Source organism: Anolis sagrei, chromosome Y, assembly GCF_037176765.1.
Source record: "Anolis sagrei isolate rAnoSag1 chromosome Y, rAnoSag1.mat, whole genome shotgun sequence".
Taxonomy (NCBI): domain Eukaryota; kingdom Metazoa; phylum Chordata; class Lepidosauria; order Squamata; family Dactyloidae; genus Anolis; species Anolis sagrei.
The window spans coordinates 75,678,576-75,700,345 of NC_090035.1; the positions used below are offsets into that span (position 1 = coordinate 75,678,576).

Consider the following 21,770-nt stretch of genomic DNA (forward strand, 5'->3'; position numbering starts at 1 on the left):
GAACACTCACAACAACCCAGTGATTCCGGCCATTAAAGCCTTCAACAACACATTACACATTGTGTTGTCAAATAATTTCACAGTCAGAATCACTGGTTTGATGTGAGTTTTTTGAGCTGTATAGGCATGTTCCAGAAGCATTCTCTCCTGATGTTTTGCCTGCATCTATGACAGGCATCCTCAGACCTCGCAACCTCTGAGGATACTTGCCATAGGCGCAGGTGAAACCCAATTTACACATTGGCTGGGGGCTCTGTTGACACACTACTTGCGATGAATGAGGACGACACCATAACTATAAGTCCAATACACCCCCTAAAGCCTAGGAGGGAAAATCAGATATCTCCAATGCATAAATTGCCACCCAGCCCAAAAGCCTCTGCTCAGATCGAACTTCTGCATATTGGTAATAATCCAGATCTATCGACACCAGCGTGACAATTACATCTGCTATCTTGGAATATAATGGGATGGACACATAAGTTCCATCATGCAGATTTTGCAATTTATCTGCAACAATTCCAAATTATTTGTTTGCAGGAGACATGGGCCACTGAAACTAATCTTCCTCTGCAATAAACGCATCTGCCAGTCTTGTCACTCGCCCCAAAATAATGCCAACTTGAGTCTTGTCTCTCACCCCAAAATAATGCCAACTTGAGTCTTGTCTCTCACCCCCAAAATAATGTCAACTTGAGTCTTGTCTCTCACCCCAAAATAATGCCAACTTGAGTCTTGTCTCTCACCCCAAAATAATGCCAACTTGAGTCTTGTCTCTCACCCCAAAATAATGCCAACTTGAGTCTTGTCTCTCACCCCAAAATAATGCCAACTTGAGTCTTGTCTCTCACCCCAAAATAATGCCAACTTGAGTCTTGTCTCTCACCCCAAAATAATGCCAACTTGAGTCTTGTCTCTCACCCCCAAAATAATGCCAACTTGAGTCTTGTCTCTCACCCCAAAATAATGCCAACTTGAGTCTTGTCTCTCACCCCCAAAATAATGCCAACCTGAGTCTTGTCTCTCACCCCCAAAATAATGCCAACTTGAGTCTTGTCTCTCACCCCCAAAATAATGCCAACTTGAGTCTTGACACTCACCCCAAAATAATGTCAACTTGAGTCTTGTCGCTCACCCCAAAATAATGCCGAATTGAGTCTTCCTTCCCTTCATGGTTTCAGAGCATATTTGGTTCCAGCAGTGAAAACAAGCTCAAAAGGCCGTGGTAGCGGGGGCCTTACCATATTTATTTCAGTAGATCTGCACGTGGACATTCAACCTTTGGATAGCTCCATCCCACAATATATACAGGCCCTCCTCATTAAGAGCATGTATTTTGGTTATGTAATCAAACTTCCGTACAGTGGCCCTTATTTCTCATGCCAGGAAGGTAATGCTCAAGATCCTGCAAGGAAGACTCCAGCAAGACATGGAGCGAGAGTTGCCAGATGTTCAAGCTGGGTTTAGAAAAGGCAGAGGAACGAGAGACCAGATTGCCAATATCCGGATGCTGGAGAATGGAGAAAGGCAGGGAGTTTCAGAAAAACATCTACTTCTGCTTCATTGACTATTCTAAAGCCTTTGACTGTGTGGATCATAATAAATTGTGGCAAGTCCTTGGTGGGATGGGCATCCCAAGCCCCCTTCCCTCTCTCCTGAGGAATCTGTACAAGGACCAAGGAGCAACAGTCAGAACTGACCACGGAACAACAGACTGGTTCAAGATTGGGAAAAGCATCCGGCAAGGCTGCATCCTCTCACCCAACCTTTTTAACTTGTATGCAGAACACATCATGCGAGGATGTGCGGGGCTGGATGAATGCAAAGCTGGGGTGAAAATTGCTGGAAGAAACATTAACAACCTCAGATATGCAGATGACACCACTCTGATGGCCGAAAGCGAGGAGGAGCTGAGGAGCCTTCTAATCAAGGTGAAAGAAGAAAGCGCAAAAGCCGGGTTGCAGCTAAACATAAAAAAACCAAGATTATGGCAACAAGAATGATTGACAACTGGAAAATAGAGGGAGAAAATGTGGAGGCCGTGACAGACTTTGTATTTCTAGGCACAAAGATGACTGCAGATGCAGACTGTGGCCAGGAAATCAGGAGACACTTCCTTCTTGGGAGGAGAGCAATGTCCAGTCTCGATAAAATAGTGAAGAGTAGAGACATCACACTGGCAACAAAGATCCGCATAGTCAAAGCCATAGTCTTCCCTGTAGTCACCTACGTGAGAGCTGGACCATAAGGAAGGCCGAGAGTAGGAAGAGAGATGCTTTTGAGCTGTGGTGTTGGAGGAAAGTTCTGAGAGTGCCTTGGACTGCAAGAAGATCCAACCAGTCCATCCTCCAGGAAAGAAAGCCTGGCTGCTCACTGGAGGGAAGGAGACTAGAGGCAAAGTTGAAGTCCTTTGGCCACATCATGAGGAGACAGCAAAGCCTGGAGAAGGAAATGATGCTGGGGAAAGTGGAAGGTAAAAGGAAGAGGGGCCGACCAAGGGCAAGATGGATGGATGGCATCCTTGAAGTGACTGGACTGACCTGGAAGGAGCTGGGGGTGGTGACGGCCGACAGGGAGCTCTGGCGTGGGCTAGTCCATGAGGTCACGAAGAGTCGGAGACAACTGAACGAATGAACAACAACAGTACTATTGATTATATGGCAGTTTCTGCCAACTTGATACCTGATATCCAAATATTTGCAATTAATAATAGGGTCGAGAGTGATCATTTTCCTCTGTCACTCCTATTTAACTTTGAAACATCACCTCCAACACAATCCTTTCAAAATTCACAAAATCTAAATGGAATCCATGTTGGAGAACGGAGAATAAGGTGGTCAGTCAACCTAGGCAACTCCATTCTGCCCACATTAGAGCACAACCCCTATAGATTTTGCCGACAATACATCCTAGACTCTAATACAGACATTTTAAATGCCTATCAATCCATAATTCAAAATCTCAGACCCAAACTGGTCTGTAGTAAACAACTAAACCCCAACAAGGTGGGAACTAACAGATGGTTTGATTCTGAATGCATTGTTGATATGCAGCAGTTGCACAAAATGTCCAGAGAGAAAAACAAACCAGGTCCTCCTCTCAGAGCCTAAAATGCAAGCGCGCGCTCACCTGTGGAAATGTCGAAATAAGTCAATCTATAACCAAAATAAATACAGACAAGGCACCTTTGCTTTTTTGCCACGAACGGTGCGACAATCCCTCATTTTGGGAATAAAAGAAACCAGATGTGCCTTCTTCGGAGCGAGGATTTTGCGGAGAAAGCAAAACTCTCCGCTTTTGGGTTCCAAATTTTTTTGCGGGATCGCAAGTTGCCAAAGTAAACGAACCTTCGTGCCAAGTATTTATCCCCCTTCGTTAAAAAATATTCGTTTTCGAAGCCTAAATAGGAAAACACCTACACGCTTGGCATTTCAGGTGTGTGGATTCGGACAAGATTGAAAGATTGAAAGATCCCATTGAGTATCAATATTCTCCGATAGCATAACTTAATATTTTTTGGGAAATGCACATAAATCAACATAAATGCACCCCTTTGTCTCTCACCCCAAAATAATGCCAACTTGAGTCTTGTCACTCACCCCAAAATAATGCCAACTTGAGTCTTGTCACTCACCCCAAAATAATGCCAACTTGAGTCGTCTCTCACCCCAAAATAATGCTGACTTGAGTCTTGTCACTCACCCCAAAATAATGTCAACTTGAGTCTTGTCGCTCACGCCAAAATAATGCCGAATTGAGTCTTGTCACTCATCTCAAAATAATGCCAATTTGAGTCTTGTCACTCACCCCACAATAATGCCAACTTGAGTCTTGTCACTCACCCCAAAATAATGCCAACTTGAGTCTTGTCTCTCACCCCAAAATAATGCCGAATTGAGTCTTGTCTCTCACCCTAAAATAATGCCAACTTGAGTCTGTCACTCACTGCAAAATAATGCCACCTTGAGTCTTGTCACTCACCCCAAAATAATGCCGAATTGAGTCTTGTCACTCACCCCAAAATAATGGCAACTTGAGTCTTGTCTCTCACCCCAAAATAATGCCAACTTGAGTCTTGTCACTCACCCCAAATTAATGCCAACTTGAGTCTTGTCACTCACCCCAAAATAATGCCAACTAGAGTCTTGTCACTCACCCCAAAATAATGCAAACTTGAGTCTTGTCACTCACCCCAAAATAATGCCAACTTGAGTCTTGTCTCTCACCCCAAAATAATGCCAATTTGAGTCTTGTCACTCACCCCACAATAATGCCAACTTGAGTCTTGTCACTCACCCCAAAATAATGCCAACTTGAGTCTTGTCTCTCACCCCAAAATAATGCCGAATTGAGTCTTGTCTCTCACCCTAAAATAATGCCAACTTGAGTCTGTCACTCACTGCAAAATAATGCCACCTTGAGTCTTGTCACTCACCCCAAAATAATGCCGAATTGAGTCTTGTCACTCACCCCAAAATAATGGCAACTTGAGTCTTGTCTCTCACCCCAAAATAATGCCAACTTGAGTCTTGTCACTCACCCCAAATTAATGCCAACTTGAGTCTTGTCACTCACCCCAAAATAATGCCAACTAGAGTCTTGTCACTCACCCCAAAATAATGCAAACTTGAGTCTTGTCACTCACCCCAAAATAATGCCAACTTGAGTCTTGTCTCTCACCCCAAAATAATGCCAACTTGAGTCTTGTCACTCACCCCACAATAATGTCAACTTGAGTCTTGTCGCTCACCCCAAAATAATGCCAACTTGAGTCTTGTCACTCACCCCAAAATAATGCCAACTTGAGTCTTGTCTCTCACCCCAAAATAATGCCGAATTGAGTCTTGTCTCTCACCCCAAAATAATGCCAACTTGAGTCTTGTCTCTCACCCCAAAATAATGCCAACTTGAGTCTTGTCACTCACCCCACAATAATGTCAACTTGAGTCTTGTCGCTCACCCCAAAATAATGCCAACTTGAGTCTTGTCTCTCACCCCAAAATAATGCCGAATTGAGTCTTGTCTCTCACCCCAAAATAATGCCAACTTGAGTCTTGTCACTCACCCCAAAATAATGCCGAATTGAGTCTTGTCTCTCACCCCAAAATAATGCCAACTTGAGTCTTGTCGCTCACCCCAAAATAATGCCAACGTGAGTCTTGTCACTCACCACAAAATAATGCCAAGTTGAGTCTTGCCACTCACCCCAAAATAATGCCAAGTTGAGTCTTGTCTCTCACCCCAAAATAATGCCGAATTGAGTCTTGTCACTTAACCCAAAATAATGCCAACTTGAGATTGGTCACACCCCAAAATAATGCTGAATTGAGTGTTGTCACTCACCCCAAAATAATGCCAACTTGAGTCTTGATAATGCCAACTTGAGTCTTGTCTCTCACCCCAAAATAATGCCCACTTGAGTCTCAACCCCCAAAAAGTATCTCTGGACTTTTGCTCATTTCCTTACCGGAGAGGTGTCCCACCGAAGAGGGGCGGCCAGTTTGGGCACCACTAAGAGCAACCACAGGAGGCTGGCCATGGTGCAGAGGGGCAGCCGGGTGGCAGGACAGATGCCGTGGAGGTCCCTGGCAAAGGGGGCCAGCCCTCACCGCTGGGCTGTTGCATATATAGGTTCGTGCAGCCCCAGCCAGGCCAGCCCGCCCGCCCCTCCTGCCTTCTCCCACATGTCATTGCACTTTCCCCTAAGGTGGTCCAAACCACGTGGACCAACAACAGCTGGGGAGGAGAAGGCATCCACGCCTCCCCTGCCACTCCTCCCCTCCGCCCCCAAAAGGCAAGGGAAGGCTGTCTTCCTCCTGCCTTGGTCTTTGGTCTCCGTACCCCAAAGGCCATCCAGTCTGACCCCCTTCTGCCAGGGGGGATGACACAATCCGATCCCTCCCAACAGATGGCCATACAATCTCTGTTGGATAATAGATGTTCAAAGAGATCTCAAAAGTTATCCAGTCTGACCTCCTTTTGCCAGGGAGGATGACACAATCGGATCCCTCCCAACAGATGGCCATACAATCTCTGTTGGATCATAGAATGCTAGAGTTGAAAGGGACCCCAAAGGCCATCCAGTCCAACCCCTTTCTGCCAGGCAGGAAGACACCATCTGATCCCTCTTGACAGATGGCCATACAATCTCTGTTGGATAATAGATGTTTGAAGAGATCCCATAAGCTATCCAGTCTGACCCCCCTTTTGGCAGGGAGGACAGCACAATCCAATCCCTCCCCCCCCCAACAAATGGACATACAATCTCTGTTGGATAATTGATGTTCGAAGAGATCCCAAAAGCCATCCAGTCTGACCCCCCTTTTGCCAGGGTGAATGACACAATCCGATCCCTCCCAAAAGATGGCCATACAATCTCTGTTGGATAATTGATCTTCAAAGAGATCCCAAAAGCCATCCGGTCTGACCCCCTTTTGCCAGGGAGGATAGCACAATCCAATCCCTCCCGACAGATGGCCATACAATCTCTGTTGGATCATAAAATGCTAGAGTTGGGAGGGACCCCAAAGGCCATCCAGTCCAACCCCCTTTTGCCAGACAAGAAACCACCATCTGATCCCTCCTGACAGATGGCCATCTGGTCTCTGTTGGATCATAGAATGTGAGGGTTGGAAGAGAACCCAAAGGGCCATCCAGTCCCAGCCCATTCTGCCAGGTAGGAAAACACCATTCAAGCCCTCCTGACAGATAGCCATACAATCTCTGTTGGTTCACAGAAACCTATAATTGGATGGAATCCCAAGGGTCATCCAGTTCAACCCCCTTCTGCCAGGAGAGAAGACACAATCTGATCCTTCAGACAGATGGCCAACCAGTCTCTGTTGGATCATAGATTCCTAGACCTGGAAAAACCCCAAAGGTCATCCAGTTAAACCCCATTCTACCAGGCAGGAAGACACAATCCGATCCCTCTTGACAGATGGCCATACAATCTTTGTTGGATAATTGATGTTCAAAGAGATCCCAAAAGCCATCCAGTCTGACCCCCTTTTGGCCAGAGAGAGCGACACAATCCGATCCCTCCCAACAGATGGCCATACAATCTCTGTTGGATGATAGAATGGTAGAGTTGGAAGGGACCCCAAAGGCCATCCAGTCCAACCCCCTTCTTTCAGGCAGGAAGACACTATCCGATCCCTCCTGACAGATGGCCATACAATCTCTGTTGGATAACAGATCTTCAAAAAGATCCCAAAAGCCATCCAGTCTGACCCCATTTTTCCAGGGAGGATGGCATAATTCAAACCCTCCCGACAGATGGCCATACAATCTCTGGTGGATCATAGAATGCTAGATTTGGAAGGGACTCCAAAGGCCATCCAGTCCAACCCCCTTCTGCCAGGCAGGAAGACACCATCCAAAACCTCCCAACAGATGGCCATACAATCTCTGTTGTATCGTACAATACTAAAGTTGGTTGGGATCCCAAGGGCCACCTTATCTCATCCCATTCTGCCAGGCAGGAAGACACCATCCGATCCCTCCTGACAGATGGCCATACAATCTGTTGAATCATACAATACTAAACTTGGAAGAGACCCCAAAGGCCATCCAGTCCAACCCCCTTTTGCCAGGCATGAAACCACAATCCAATCCCTCCTGACAGATGGCCATACAATATGTTGGATCATAGAATGCTAGATTTAGAAGAGACCCCAAAGGCCATCCAGCCCCACCCCCTTTTGCCAGACAAGAAACCACCATCTGATCCCTCCTGACAGATGGCCATCTGGTCTCTGTTGGATCATAGAATGTGAGGGTTGGAAGTTAACCCAAAGGGCCATCCAGTCCCAGCCCATTCTGCCAGGTAGGAAAACACCATTCAAGCCCTCCTGACAGATAGCCATACAATCTCTGTTGGCTCACAGAAACCTATAATTGGATGGAATCCCAAGGGTCATCCAGTTCAACCCCCTTCTGCCAGGAGAGAAGACACAATCTGATCCTTCAGACAGATGGCCAACCAGTCTCTGTTGGATCATAGACTCCTAGACCTGGAAAAACCCCAAAGGTCATCCAGTTAAACCCCATTCTACCAGGCAGGAAGACACAATCCGATCCCTCTTGACAGATGGCCATACAATCTTTGTTGGATAATTGATGTTCAAAGAGATCCCAAAAGCCATCCAGTCTGACCCCCTTTTGGCCAGGGAGGATGACACAATCCGATCCATCCCAACAGATGGCCATACAATCTCTGTTGGATCATACAATACTAGAGTGGGAAGCGACCACAAAGGCCACCCAGCCCCAGCCCCTTTTGCCAGGCAGAAAGACACAAAGTGATCCCTCCTGACAGATGGCCATATGATCTCTTTTGGATCATAGAAACCTAAAGTTGGATAGAATCCCAATTCCCTTCTGCCTGGCAGGAAGACACAAACTGATCCCTCCCAACAGATGGCCATACAATCTCTGTTGGAACGTACAATACTAGAGTGAGAAGCGACCCCAAAGGCCACCCAGCCCCACCCCCTTTTGCCAGGCAGAAAGACACCACAATATCCCTCCTGACAGATGGCCATACAATCTATGTTGGATCATAGAAACCTAAAGTTGGAAGGGACCCCAAAGGGTCATCCAGTCCGACCCACTTTTGCCAGGCAGAAAGACGCAATCCGATCCCTCCTGACAAATGGCCATCTGATCTCTTGTAGATCACAAGAGTTGGAAGAGAACCCAAAGGGCTAACCAGTCCCACCCCATTCTGCCAGGTAGGACAACACCATTCAAGCACTCCCGACAGATAGCCATACAATCTCTGTTAGCTCATAGAAACCTAAAGTTGGATGGAATCCCAAACCCCCTTCTGCCTGGCAGGAAGACACAAACCGATCCCTCCCAATATATATATGCAATATATTATATTATATTATTATCTCCCAAAGAGGACAAACTACAATTCCCAGGATTGCATAGAGCTAATGCCAAGTGGCAGGGAGTTTCTGGGACTTTGGCAGGATAGGGAACATCTGTTTAGAGAGTACGAGCCTCCCTTCCCTCCGGTACTTGCACCTGTTTGCGGTTCTTTATGCGAGAGGCAGGAGGAAGGCCCCAGGGAAAGTTGGTTGCAACTGGAGCAGCTTTAGTTGGAGGAGAGAGAGATCTCCGCCACAGACCTGTCTGGACAGGAATCCATTGGCAAAGAGGAGGAAGGCTTCCTTGGAAGGGAGCACACCTGGCGGGATGAGAAGAGCAGGTAACTTAACTCCTGGCCTCCCTTAAGGAACTCAGCAAGTCTTGCAGGACTCCCCTGGCATTGTTTAACCCTGTCTAACCACATAGATCAGGCATGGGCAAACTTCGGCCCTCCAGGTGTTTTGGACTCCAACTCCCACAATTCCTAACAGCCTACCGGCTGTTAGGAATTGTGGGAGTTGGAGTCCAAAACACCTGGAGGGCTGAAGTTTGCCCATGCCTGACATAAACCATAGAGGGTACCCCAAAGGTCATTTAGTCTGACCTGCTTAGGCCAGACAGGAGGACACAATCAAAGCCCTCCTGACAGATGGTCGTCCAGCCTCTGTTGGGTTGTAGAATCCTAAGATAAGGGATCCCAGGGGCCATCCAGTCTCCCTCTATGGATACACTCTTCTGCCATGCAAGTCGAGACAATCAAAGCCATCCAGACAGATGGTCATCCAGCCTCGGCTTAAAAACCTCCAGAGAGGGAGACTCCACCACACTCCAAGGCAGTGAGTTCCTCCTCTTACGATGAGGAAGCTCTTCCTTATGAGGCCTGACGAAAGAAGACGCAATCAAAGCCTTCCTGACAGATGGCCATCCAGCCTCGGCTTAAAAACCTCCAGAGAAGGCGACTCCACCACGTTCCAAGGCGGTGAGTTCCACTGTTGAAGAACTCTTACCAGTTCTTATGAGGCGAGACCAAAGCAGAACACAGTCAGACTATGACTTCCCTCAGCAAGAAGGCACAATCAAAGCCCTCCAGACAGATGGCCATCTAGCCTCTGTTGCGTCGTAGAATCCTAAGTTAAGGGATTCCAAGGGCCATCCAGTCTTTCTTCTGCCAAGCAAGAAGACACAATCAAAGCCCTCCAGACAGATGGCCATCCAGGCTCGGCTTAAAAACCTCCAGAGGAGGCGACTCCACCACGTTTGAAGGCAATGAGTTCCACTATTGAATAATTCTTACCATGAGGAAGCTCTTCCTTATGAGGCCTGACCAAAGAAGACGCAATCAAAGCCCTCCAGACAGATGGACATCCAGCGTCTGTTGGATCGTAGAATCCTAAGTTAAGGGATCCCAGGGGCCATCCAGTCCAACCCCCTTCTGCCAGGCAAGAAGACACAATCAAAGCCCTCCTGACAGATGGCCATTCAGCCTCAGCTTAAAAATCTCCAGAGAGGGAGACTCCACCACACTCTAAGGCAATGTGTTTCACTGTTGAACAACTCTTACCATGAGGAAGCTCTTCCTTATGAGGCCTGACCAAAGAAGACGCAATCAAAGCGCTCCTGGCAGATGGCCATCCAGCCTCTGTTGGATTGTAGAATCCTGAGTTAAGCGATCCCAGGGGCCATCCAGTCCAACTCCCTTCTTGCCAAGCAAAAAGACACAATCAAAGCCCTCTTGACAGATGATCATCCAGCCTCAGCTTAAAAACATCCAGAGGAGACTCCACCACGTTCCAATGCAGGGAGTTCCACTGTTGAAGAACTCTTACCAATTCTTATGAGGCGAGACTAAAGCAGAACACAGTCTGACTATGACTTCCCTCGGCAAGAAGACACAATCAAAACCCTCCAGACAGATGGCCATCCAGCTTCGGCTTAAAAACCTCCAGAGAAGGAGACTCCACCATGTTCCAAGGCAGTGAGTTCCACTGTTGACTATGACTTCCCTCGATCTCAACACGAAATTCCTACTGATGCAGCCTAGAATCGCATTGGCTTTTTAAGCTGCCGCATCACACTGTTGGCTCATTTTCAACTCCTAGATCCCGTTCACATGGAGTGTTTTCAAGCCAGTTATTTCCATTTGTCACATCTTTCTGGTGCTTCAATGTACACAAACTTTGTTTCATACACACCAGGAGTGCTTTAGGAGTGTATTTTCCCGCATGGTTGCGGGTCAGACTAGATGTCCTTTGGAGTTTCCTCCAAAACTGGTTTTTGACCAGAATTATTGGATTCTGTTAAGTTCAACTCCTTTGGGAAGAAAAACAAAGAGCCTTTGAGTGTCTAAGTTGGTAGATATACACTGCCCTCTGGTGGATGGTGGATGGATATCTTCATTATTATTATTATTATTATTATTATTATTATTATTATTATTATTATTAGAAACACAACAAGATGAGTCCACAGAAAACAAGATCACTCTGCTGGCTGTTGTACTGGATCACAAATCGGACACTTCCTAAGTGTCTAGGACTGTGTGATGTATTGGCGTATAATGTGTGCAGATCTGAGTAGGGTAGCCTTTTGCAGCTGACAGATGTGTTTAAGTGCAGGCCAAGGTCTTGAGGCACTGCACCCAGTGTGCCGATCACCACTGGGACCCCCTTGACTTGCTTGTGCCAGAGTCTTTGCAGTTCAATCTTTAAATCCTCATATCGTGTCAGATTTTTCAGTTCAATCCTGCTGTCACCTGGGATTGCAGCATCGGCGATCCATACTTGGTATTATTATTATTATTATTATTACTATTATTATATTTATTGAAGACCCAACACGGCTTGATATAAGAGCATTAGTATACAATTTAAAAAATCCAAATATGCCAATATGAAGAACACAATAATACCATTTTGGGAACCCAAAAAATGGGGGTGCGACTATGATGTGAGGAACGGAAAAATACCATTTGAGACACTCAAATATGGGAGCGCGACTATGATGTAAGGAACAGAAAAATACCATTTTGGGCACTCAAATATGGGGACGCGACTATGATGTGAGAAACAGAAAAATACATTTTGGGCACTCAAACATGAGGGTGCGACTATTACCAGAGGAACACAAAAATACCATTTTGGGCACTCAAATATGGGGGCGTGACTATGATGTGAGGAGCAGAAAAATACCATTGGGGCACTCAAATATGGGGGCACGACTATGATGTGAAGAACAGGAAAATTCCATTTGGGGCACTCAAATATGGGGGTGCGACTATGATGTAAGGAACAGAAAAATACAATTTTGGGCACTCAAATATGGGAGTGTGACTATTGCCAGAGGAACACAAAAATACCATTTTGGGCACTCAAATATGGAGGAGTGACTTTGATGTAAGGAACAGAAAAATACCATTTTGGTCACAATTATGCAGTAGCGACTATTATGCGATGAAATACGGGTATTTTGACTTTTATTTTTATAGATATAGATTCCAAGACATTTTTAGATACACTTATGGGTGGGGAGCGTATCTTAGAACCAGTGAAACTGGGCAGTTAGAAGGATGGACTCCTCTGTGAATGTCCAAGGTTCACGTTCAGTGATCCGCAGATGGCTCCGTGTCCCCGCTTTCAAGAGGATCAGTCAAATGTTTGGGGTCCTGAACAGGAAGACGATCAGCAGCAGGCAAGGTCCTGTCTTTGGGCTTGTACACGAAACTTGCGGGGTTCCCTTTGGAGCGGAGGAGGCCGGAGTGGACTCGCTGTGGGTAGCTGTCCTCGGCCAGGAGTTGAGAGGACTCACCCGAGACCAAGAAAAGGCCATAGGCTTCGCGCTCGGAAATGCTGTACTTCTCCGCACAGATCGCACAGACGGAGGCCGTGGTCATCTCAGCGGTGACCGAGACTGTCTTCTGGTTGTTGAAGGGTTCGTGGAAGGAGATGTAGAGGATGTTCTGAAAAGGAGAAAGGCAACGGTCACTTTATAGACAGACGTCCACATTTTTCCCGATTCGATAATTTGTGGATTTGTTTACTTTTTTATATATATATTTAAATAAGCCATGCGTTTAACTCTATGTTAATGTTTGTATGCTTTGGCTTTTAATTTACATACTGTATGATTTCTAAATGCCAATGCTAATAATAATGATAGTAATTAGCAGAATATAATGCTAATAACACTAATACTATTACTACTAATACTACTAATACTAATACGGATTAGCAGAAAATAATACTAATAATACTAATTAGCTGTAAGGTAAAGACAAAGCCTTCCCCCAACATTAGGTCTAATAATAATGATAGTAATTAGCAGAATATAATGTTAATAACACTAATACTATTATTACTAATACTAATAATACTAATACGGATTAGCAGAATATAATACTAATATTATTAATTAACTGTAAGGTAAAGACAAAGGCTTCCCCCAACATTAAGTCTAATAATAATGATAGTAATTAGCGGAATATAATGCTAATAACACTAATACTATTACTACCAATACTACTAATACTAATACGGATTAGCAGAACATAATACTAATATTATTAATTAACTGTAAGGTAAAGACAAAGGCTTCCCCCAACATTAGGTCTAATAATAATGATAGTAATTAGCGGAATATAATGCTAATAACACAAATACTATTACTACTAATACTACTAATACTAATATGGATTAGCAGAATATAATACTAATAATACTAATTAGCTGTAAGGTAAAGAAAAGCCTTCCCCCAACATTAGGTCTAATAATAATGATAGTAATTAGCGGAATATAATGCTAATCATACTAATACTATTACTACTAATACTAATAACACGAATACGGATTAGCAGAATATAATACTAATAATATGAATTAGCTGTAAGGTAAAGACAAAGGCTTCCCCCAACATTTGGTCTAGCTGTGACCGTCTCCAAGATCATGAGTGCCATTCATTAGTTTCCTGCCAAAACGATATATATTGATCTACTCGCATTTGCATATTTTCAAGCTGCTAGGTTGGCAGAAGCTGGGGCTAACAGTGGGAGCTCACCCCACTCCCCAGATTTGAATTGCCGAGCAAGTTCAGCAGCTCAGTGGTTTAAACCTCTGCGCCAATAGGGGTCCCTATTAATTAGCAGTATATAATATTAATAATGCTAATTTACAGGAGCCCCTGGTATTGATCTACTCACATTTGCATATTTTCAAACTGCTAGGTTGACAGAAGCTGGGGCTAACAGTGGGAGCTCACCCCACTCCCCAGATTCGAATTGCCGAGTAAGTTCAGCAGCTACCAGGGTTCTCTATTAATTAGCAGTATATAATATTAATAATACTAATTTACAGGAACCCCTGGTATTGATCTACTCATACTTGCATATTTTCAAACTGCTAGGTTGGCAGAAGCTGGGGCTAACAGTGGGAGCTCGCCCCACTCCCCAGATTCGAATTGCCGAGCTTTCGCTCAGCAAGTTCAGCAGCTCAGCAGTTTAACCCTCTGCGCCACCAGGGGGCCCTATTAATTAGCAGTATATAATATTAATAATACTAATTAACAGGAGCCCCTGGTGGCGCAGTGGGTTAAACCGCTGAGCTGCTGAACTTGTTGACCGAAAGGTCACAAGTTCAAATCCGGGGAGCGGGGTGAGCTCCCGCTGTTAGCCCCAGCTTCTGCCAACCTAGCAGTTCGAAAACATGCAAACGTGAGTAGATCAATAGGTACTGCTCCGGTGGGAAGATAACGGCACTCCATGCAGTCATGCCGGCCATATGACCCTGGAGGTGTCTACGGACAACGCCGGTGCTTCGGCTTGGAAATGGAGATGAGCACCGCCCCCCAGAATCGGACACAACTGGACTTAATATCGGGGGAAAACCTTTACCTTTACTTAGCAGGATATAATGCTAGTAATACTAATAAAACCGATTATCGGGCTATACATATTAATAATACAAATAATAATAATAACAACACTAATTAGCAGAATATATTAATAATGACACTAATGGGCTATAAATGCTAATAATACTAAAAATAATACAAATTAGCAGCATATAGTGCTAATAATACTCATAAAACTGATCAGCAGGCTATACATGCTAATATTACAAATAATAAAAATAATAACAACACTAATTAGCAGCGTATATTAATAATGATACTAATACTAACACTATGATATTAATAATATGCTCTCTCCAGGACTCTGATCTTTCGATACAGAGTTGGGCAGGAAAGGTGTATAAAGGGAAGTGGTGGTGGGGAAAAGTCAGTAGTGTCTTTCTTTGCTGCAGAGATACAAGCAATATATCCATTTCAAAGCAAAACCGGCTTGTGAGTGGTCATTTAATATTGCTATATAGATCCTACAGTCTTACAGGTTACTAGTGAACTTTTTTCTAGCTTTTATTTTTATGTTGGAGCCTCCTGTGGTGCAATGGGTTGAACCTTTGTGCCGGCAGGACTGAAGACTGACAGGTCGTAGATTCTAATCCGAGGAGAGCGTGGATGAGCTCCCTATGTCAGCTCCAGCTCCCAATGAGGGGACATGAGAGAAGCCTCCCACGAGGATGGCAAAACATCAAAACATCCAGGTGGGACCTGCGTAACATCCTTGCAGGCAGCCAATTCTCTCACACCAGAAGCGACTTGCAGTTTCTCAAGTCATTTCTGACACGAAAAATATCATATCCACAAGATTTATATCTTGTGTATATTGGCATGGAGCCTTGTCTCCTGGTCTCTTCACTCATCTCTGGGGCTTAGACCCAGGGCGTTTGGTTCCCAAGATACTTTGCACCCCTTTCTTACCTGCGAATGGCGGCGTATGGGGTGGTGGTGGTGTGGGTGGATGGTGCGCCTCCGGTGCCACTGATGGATGGACCGCTGGGCCTCGATGCTGATTTGCCGCGTGATCATGGCAGCCGGTTGGAAGTTGGCAATGTGGAAGAGGGCCCCAAACCAGGTGGTGAGGTAGTATCCACCTAAGCCACGGGAAAAGGAAAATGCAAACATAAGAGTGGAGGGCACGAGCTCAAGAAGGCTACACTTTGACCACTCTTGTATGTCAAATGCTTCCTGGAGGAGAATTCCACCTTGCTGGAACCATAATGTACTTCCTTCCGGGCAGATCCCTGTTGTCCAATTAATTCCATTGTTTACCAGGAGCAAAACAGGGAAGTTTGGACCAAAGTTTTACATTACGCTGGACCATGTCCCCATGTTCCTTATATAGAAGGACATAACTGCATGTTCCTTAGAATCACAGAGTTGGAAGAGACCTCTTGGGCCATCCAGTCCAACCCCATTCTGCCAAGAAGCAGGAATATTGCATTCAAATCACCCCTGACAGATGGCCATCCAGCCTCTGCTTAAAAGCTTCCAAAGAAGGAGCCTCCACCACACTCCGGGGCAGAGAGTTCCACTGCTGAACAGCTCTCACAGTCAGGAAGTTCTTCCTCATGTTCAGATGGAATCTCCTTTCTTGTAGTTTGAAGCCATTGTTCCACGTCCATTGTTCCTGAAAGCATGATTTAGTTTAAAAAAACCCCAAAATGTCATATCCCATATAAGTTTGTCTGAAAGGGAAATAACAGATTTGACAATACAATGGATTAGGGTGCTCATATAGAAGGACTTAGCTGGGACATCATCCGGTCAGTTTTAATATGTGAATTTTAACCTCCATTTTAATTACATATATACATGTGTCTGTGTATGTGCTTTTATATGTATAATATATATATTTATAGATATTATATATAGATATTATATATATTTATAGATATTATATATAGATGCTAATAATATAGTGTGTGTGTGTGTGCAACGCGTGGCAGGGGACGGCTAGCATATATATATATATATGCTAGCCGTTGCTGTGGCTCAGTCTGTATATATGTTTTGTGTGTGTGTATATGTGTATATTTGTGTATATGTGTGTTTGCGTATATTTATGTGTGTTTGCATATATATATATGTGTGTGTGTGTGTGTGTGTGTGTGTGTGGTTTTGCACATGCGTAGTAATATATTTCTTGTTTTTTGGCTGTTTAAGTCTCTTCCGCTGTGTTTTTCAGTGTTTTTATGAGTGATGGTCACTCGTTGGCCTGAGAGGTGTCTTGTGTCCAAATTTGGTGTCAATTCATCCTGTGGTTTTTGAGTTATGCTAATCCCACAAACGAACATTACATTTTTATTGATATAGATAGATACTAGCCGTCCCCTGCCACGCATTGCTGTGGCCCAGTCTGTGTATATGTGTTTTGTGTGTGTGTGTATATGTGTGTTTGCATATATATACTGTATATACTCAAGTATAAGCCTAGTTTTTCAGCCCCTTTTTTAGGCTGAAAAAAATCCCCACGGCTTATACTCGAGTCAAGGTTATTTATTATTTTACTCTGCTATTAGTATTACTTTTATTACATTGATTATTTTACTCTATTATTATTACATTTACATTATTTTACTCTATTATTACTTTTATTACTTTAATTATTTTACTCTATTATTATTACATTTACATTATTTTCCTGTATTATTATATTTATTGCATGTATTATTTTACTCTATTATTGTTATTATTACATTTATTACTTTATTATTATTATTACTATTATTATTAAATTTCCATTATTTACTCTATTATTATTTTTATTACATGTTATTATATTTATTATTTTATTCTATCATTACAGGTAATAGGTAAGCACATTTACATTGGAGGAGGTTAGAATAATGGCTGAATCAGAGTTGGGCAGTCTTCTCTTAAATTATAGTTTTGTGTAAATACTCAAAAACATTTAACCTACTGACGATTACCAATAGCAGCTACATTTCTCACCCTCGGCTTATACTCAAGTCAATATATTTTTCCAGTTTTTGTGGTAAAATTAGGTCTTTTGGCTTATATTCGAGTCGGCTTATATTCGAGTATATACAGTATATATATATGTGTGTGTGTGTGTGTGTGTGTATGTGTATGTGTGCATGCATATTGTGTATATGTGTGTGCTTGTCTATATGTATATTTGTGTGTGTGTATATATGTGTATGTGTATATGTATATATGTATGTGTGCATGCATATATGTGCATGTGTATATGTATATGTGTATATGTATATTTGTGTGTTCATGTGTACATATGTGTGTGTATGTATATGTGTATATTTGTGTGTGTTTGTGCACATATATATATATATATATATATATATATGAATGTGTGCATGTGTATATGTATATAAGTATGTGTATATGTATATATGGTGTATTTTTTGGGTTTTTAAATCTGCTCTGCTGGGGTTTTGTGTTTGTGTGTGTGTGTTTTTAGGGGTGATGGACACTCGTTGGACTATTAGGTGCCTTGTGTCCAAATTTGGTGTCAATTCATCCAGTGGTTTTTGAGTTATGTTAATCCCACAAACAAACATTACGTTTTTATTTATATAGATAGTGTATGTAAGTATGTGTGTGCACGTGTGTGTGTGTGAGGTCTCACAACCTCTGAGGATGCTTGTCATAGACGTCAGGAGAGAATGCTTCTAGAACATGGCCATATAGCCCAAAAAACCTACATCAACCCAGTGATTCTAGCCATGAAAGCCTTCGACAATACAATGGAACAATGGCTTCAAACTACAGGAAAGGAGATTCCACCAGAACACTAGGAAGAACTTACTCACTGTGAGAGAGAGAGAGCTGTTCAGCAGTGGAACTCTCTGCCCCAGAGTGTGGTGGAGGTTCCTTCTTTGGAAGCTTTTAAACAGAGGCTGGATAGTCATCTGTCGGGGGTGCTTTGAATGTGATTTTCCTGCTTCTTGGCAGAATGGGGTTGGACTGGATGGCCCAGGAGGTCTCTTGCAACTCAAGGATCCTGTGATTCTTACCTTCTCCCTGCAGCTGGCTGGGATCCATCAGCTCCATCATGTACTCCACATCCAACTGTACCGAAACGATGTCGCAGTTCACCAGCATATAGATCAGAACTGGCAGGAAATCGTCAGCTCCGAACGGCTCTTCCAGAAGCAGAAAATGGAAGAGTATTATAGAGGGTATCAAACTGTGTTAAGTCTGCAGTGTAGATGCACCTAGGGCTAGTCTTATTAGCTTACTTTCCTATATAGAAGTTATGTTTCTCTTTAGGGCGGCTGCTTCCAGGCTTCCATGGGAGTGAAAGCGGTATCAAACTGTGTTAAGTCTGCAGTGTAGGTGCACCTAGGGCTAGTCCTATTTGCCCGCTTTTCTATTATAGAAGTTACTTTCCCCTTTAGGATGGGACGCTCGCAGAATTCCATAGGAGTTAAAGCAGTATCAAACTGCGTTAAGTCTGCAGTGCAGATACACCCAGGGTTAGTGTTACAAAAATAGGAGATATTTGCAAATGTTACAGTTAAAACAGATAAAAAAATGGGTCCATTTCATTCCCATTTTGCAAGTGTGTTGAATAAATTCTATGGAATGCTTGTCATAGAGTTACATTGAAGGACATAGCAAAGCCAAGAGGGAATTCAATAGCATGAAGTCATATGGCCTTGCAGGGGAAACTATTATTATTATTATTATTATTAATCTTCCCACTGGTCACAGGTTCAAATGCTAGACTTTTCCAGATTATGTTTTTTCTAATCCTGTTTTAATATTTGCATCTTGTATGCAAATGCTTTTATGTTAATCCGCTTTGAGTCTGCTTTGGGAAAGATAAAGTGGGATAATAATAATAATAATAATAATAATAATAATGGATTATATAAGAAAGATCAATTTGTCTCTTCTATTCCAAATAAGATTCTATTTGTATTTGGAATAGAAGATAGTATAGATGGAAATTCTTTATATGTTAGAGAATATGTATAACCATTTCCTCTTTGTTTACACCCCCGGTGATACAAGAGAATCCTGTAAAGAATTAATTTGCTAACAAAACTCCGTGATCAACATATCCTATTTTTCTGTCTCCTGTCCTTATTTCCCCCTTCCTTTTCCCTTCCTTTCCTTGATGTCATAAAACTGTGAAAATAAAATTTTTTAAAAATTGCAAACAAAACCAAATGAAAATATAAAATCATTCTATCCTATATCTTAAGAACAGACAAGCACCCCAAGCTCTGAGGATTACCTGGGAAGGAATCCCACTGGAGCATTGCAGAGCACCCAAATACCTGGGAGTCACTCTGGACCGTGCTCTGACCTACAAGAAGAACTGCCTGAACATCAAGGAAAAAGTGGGCGCTAGAAACAACATCATACGAAAGCTGACTGACACAACCTGGGGATCACAACCAGACACAGTGAAGACCTCTGCCCTTGTGTTATGCTACTCTGCTGCTGAGTATCCATGCCCAGTGTGGAACACATCTCACCACGCTCAAACAGTGGATGTGGCTTTTAATGAGACATGCCACATTATCACGGGGTGCCTGCACCCTACACCACTGGAGAAATTACACTGCTTAGCCGGTATTGCACCACCTGACATCCGCCGGGAAGTAGCAGCCAATAGTGAAAGGACCAAGGCAGAGACATCTCCAGCTCATCCCTTGTTTGGGTATCAGCCAGCACTTCAACGACTTAATCAAGAAATATTTTTCTAAGATCTACAGAGACACTCGCTGGAACACCTCAGCAAGCGAGAGTCCAAAAGTGGCAGGCTCAAACCCAGAACCTCAACAAATGAGAGACTCCCCCCTGGGCACACAGAAAACTTGGAAGGCGCTGAACAGACTGCGCTCTGGCACCACGAGATGCAGAGCCAACCTTAAGAAATAGGGCCACAAAGTGGAATCCACGACATGCGAGTGTGGAGAAGAGCAAACTACAGACCACCTGCTGCAATGCAACCTGAGCCCTGCCACATGCACAAGGGAGGACCTCCTTGCGGCAACACCAGAGGCACTTTGACCAGTGCCCAGCTACTGGTCAAAGGACATTTAATCAACTACCAAGCTTGCAAACTTTGTGTTTTGTTTGTTTGTTTGTTAAAAATGCAATACAACTGTTTGGTTTGCTCCTGACACGATAAATGAATCCTATACCTGTCCTGCCAGGAGTCTGGTTCATGGTTTCGTAGAGCATCTTGCAGATCTTCAGCATCTGCGTCTCCTTCTTTCGGGGTGAATATGCCTGGTGCAAGAGGCTGAGCTTGGTCTGCAGGCGCTCCAAGCCGGCCGAGTCCGGCACCCCGGAAGCCACCCCCATTTCGGCCAGGCTCTGCTCACGCATAGTGGCTTGGTGCCCGCGCAGCTTGTCCAGAGTCCCGTCTTGGGAGCGAAAGTCCTGCAGGTGGGCGTAAACCAAATCCCGGAGCGGCTTGAGGATCCACTTGTACAAGGCGCCTTCCACCACATAACCTGGCAGGAAGCAACCAAAGAGAGGGAAAGTGTTTGTGTGACTTTGACAGCGGAGCAGGTCAATGCCCACCTAACACTTCCAGTATTTTCTGTTGGTCATGGGAGTTCTGTGTTGATTCAATTCTATCATTGGTGGAGTTCAGAATGCTCTTTGATAGTAGGTGAACTATAAATCCCAGCAACTACAACTCTCAAATGTGAAGTCTATTTTTCTCCACACTCCACCAGTGTTCACATATGAACTTATTGAGTATTCATGCCAAGTTTGGTCCAGATCCATCATTGTTTGTGACCACAGTGCTCTCTGGATGTAGGTGCACTACAACTCCAAAACTCAAGGTCAATGCCCACCTAACACTTTCAGTATTTTCTGTTGGCCATGGGAGTTCTGTGTTGATTCAATTCTATCATTGGTGGAGTTCTGAATGCTCTTTGACTGTAGGTGAACTATAGATCCCAGCAAATACAACTCCCAAAGTTCAAGGTTTGTTTTCCCCAAACTCCACAAGTGTTCACATTTGGGCATGTTGAGTCTTCGTGCCA

At 43.8% G+C, this 21,770-nt stretch overlaps 2 protein-coding genes across 2 annotated transcripts in view; both read right to left on the reverse strand.

The window, feature by feature from the left end:
- LOC137094778 (SPARC-related modular calcium-binding protein 1-like) overlaps positions 1–5,674 on the reverse strand; it is a 53,980-nt gene extending 48,306 nt beyond the window's left edge. The window contains exon 1 of the mRNA XM_067462160.1: positions 5,468–5,674. Coding sequence (XP_067318261.1) covers positions 5,468–5,539 — 72 coding nt within the window. The 5' untranslated portion in view covers positions 5,540–5,674. The remainder of the gene's footprint in view (positions 1–5,467) is intronic.
- Positions 5,675–12,345: 6,671 nt separating this feature from the next.
- LOC132782151 (ras and Rab interactor 2) overlaps positions 12,346–21,770 on the reverse strand; it is a 33,342-nt gene continuing 23,917 nt past the window's right edge. Inside the window, exons 9-12 of the mRNA XM_067462507.1 lie at positions 20,913–21,227; positions 18,768–18,896; positions 15,691–15,863; positions 12,346–12,835 (exon numbers count right to left, since the gene is read on the reverse strand). Coding sequence (XP_067318608.1) covers positions 12,479–12,835; positions 15,691–15,863; positions 18,768–18,896; positions 20,913–21,227 — 974 coding nt within the window. The 3' untranslated portion in view covers positions 12,346–12,478. The remainder of the gene's footprint in view (positions 12,836–15,690; positions 15,864–18,767; positions 18,897–20,912; positions 21,228–21,770) is intronic.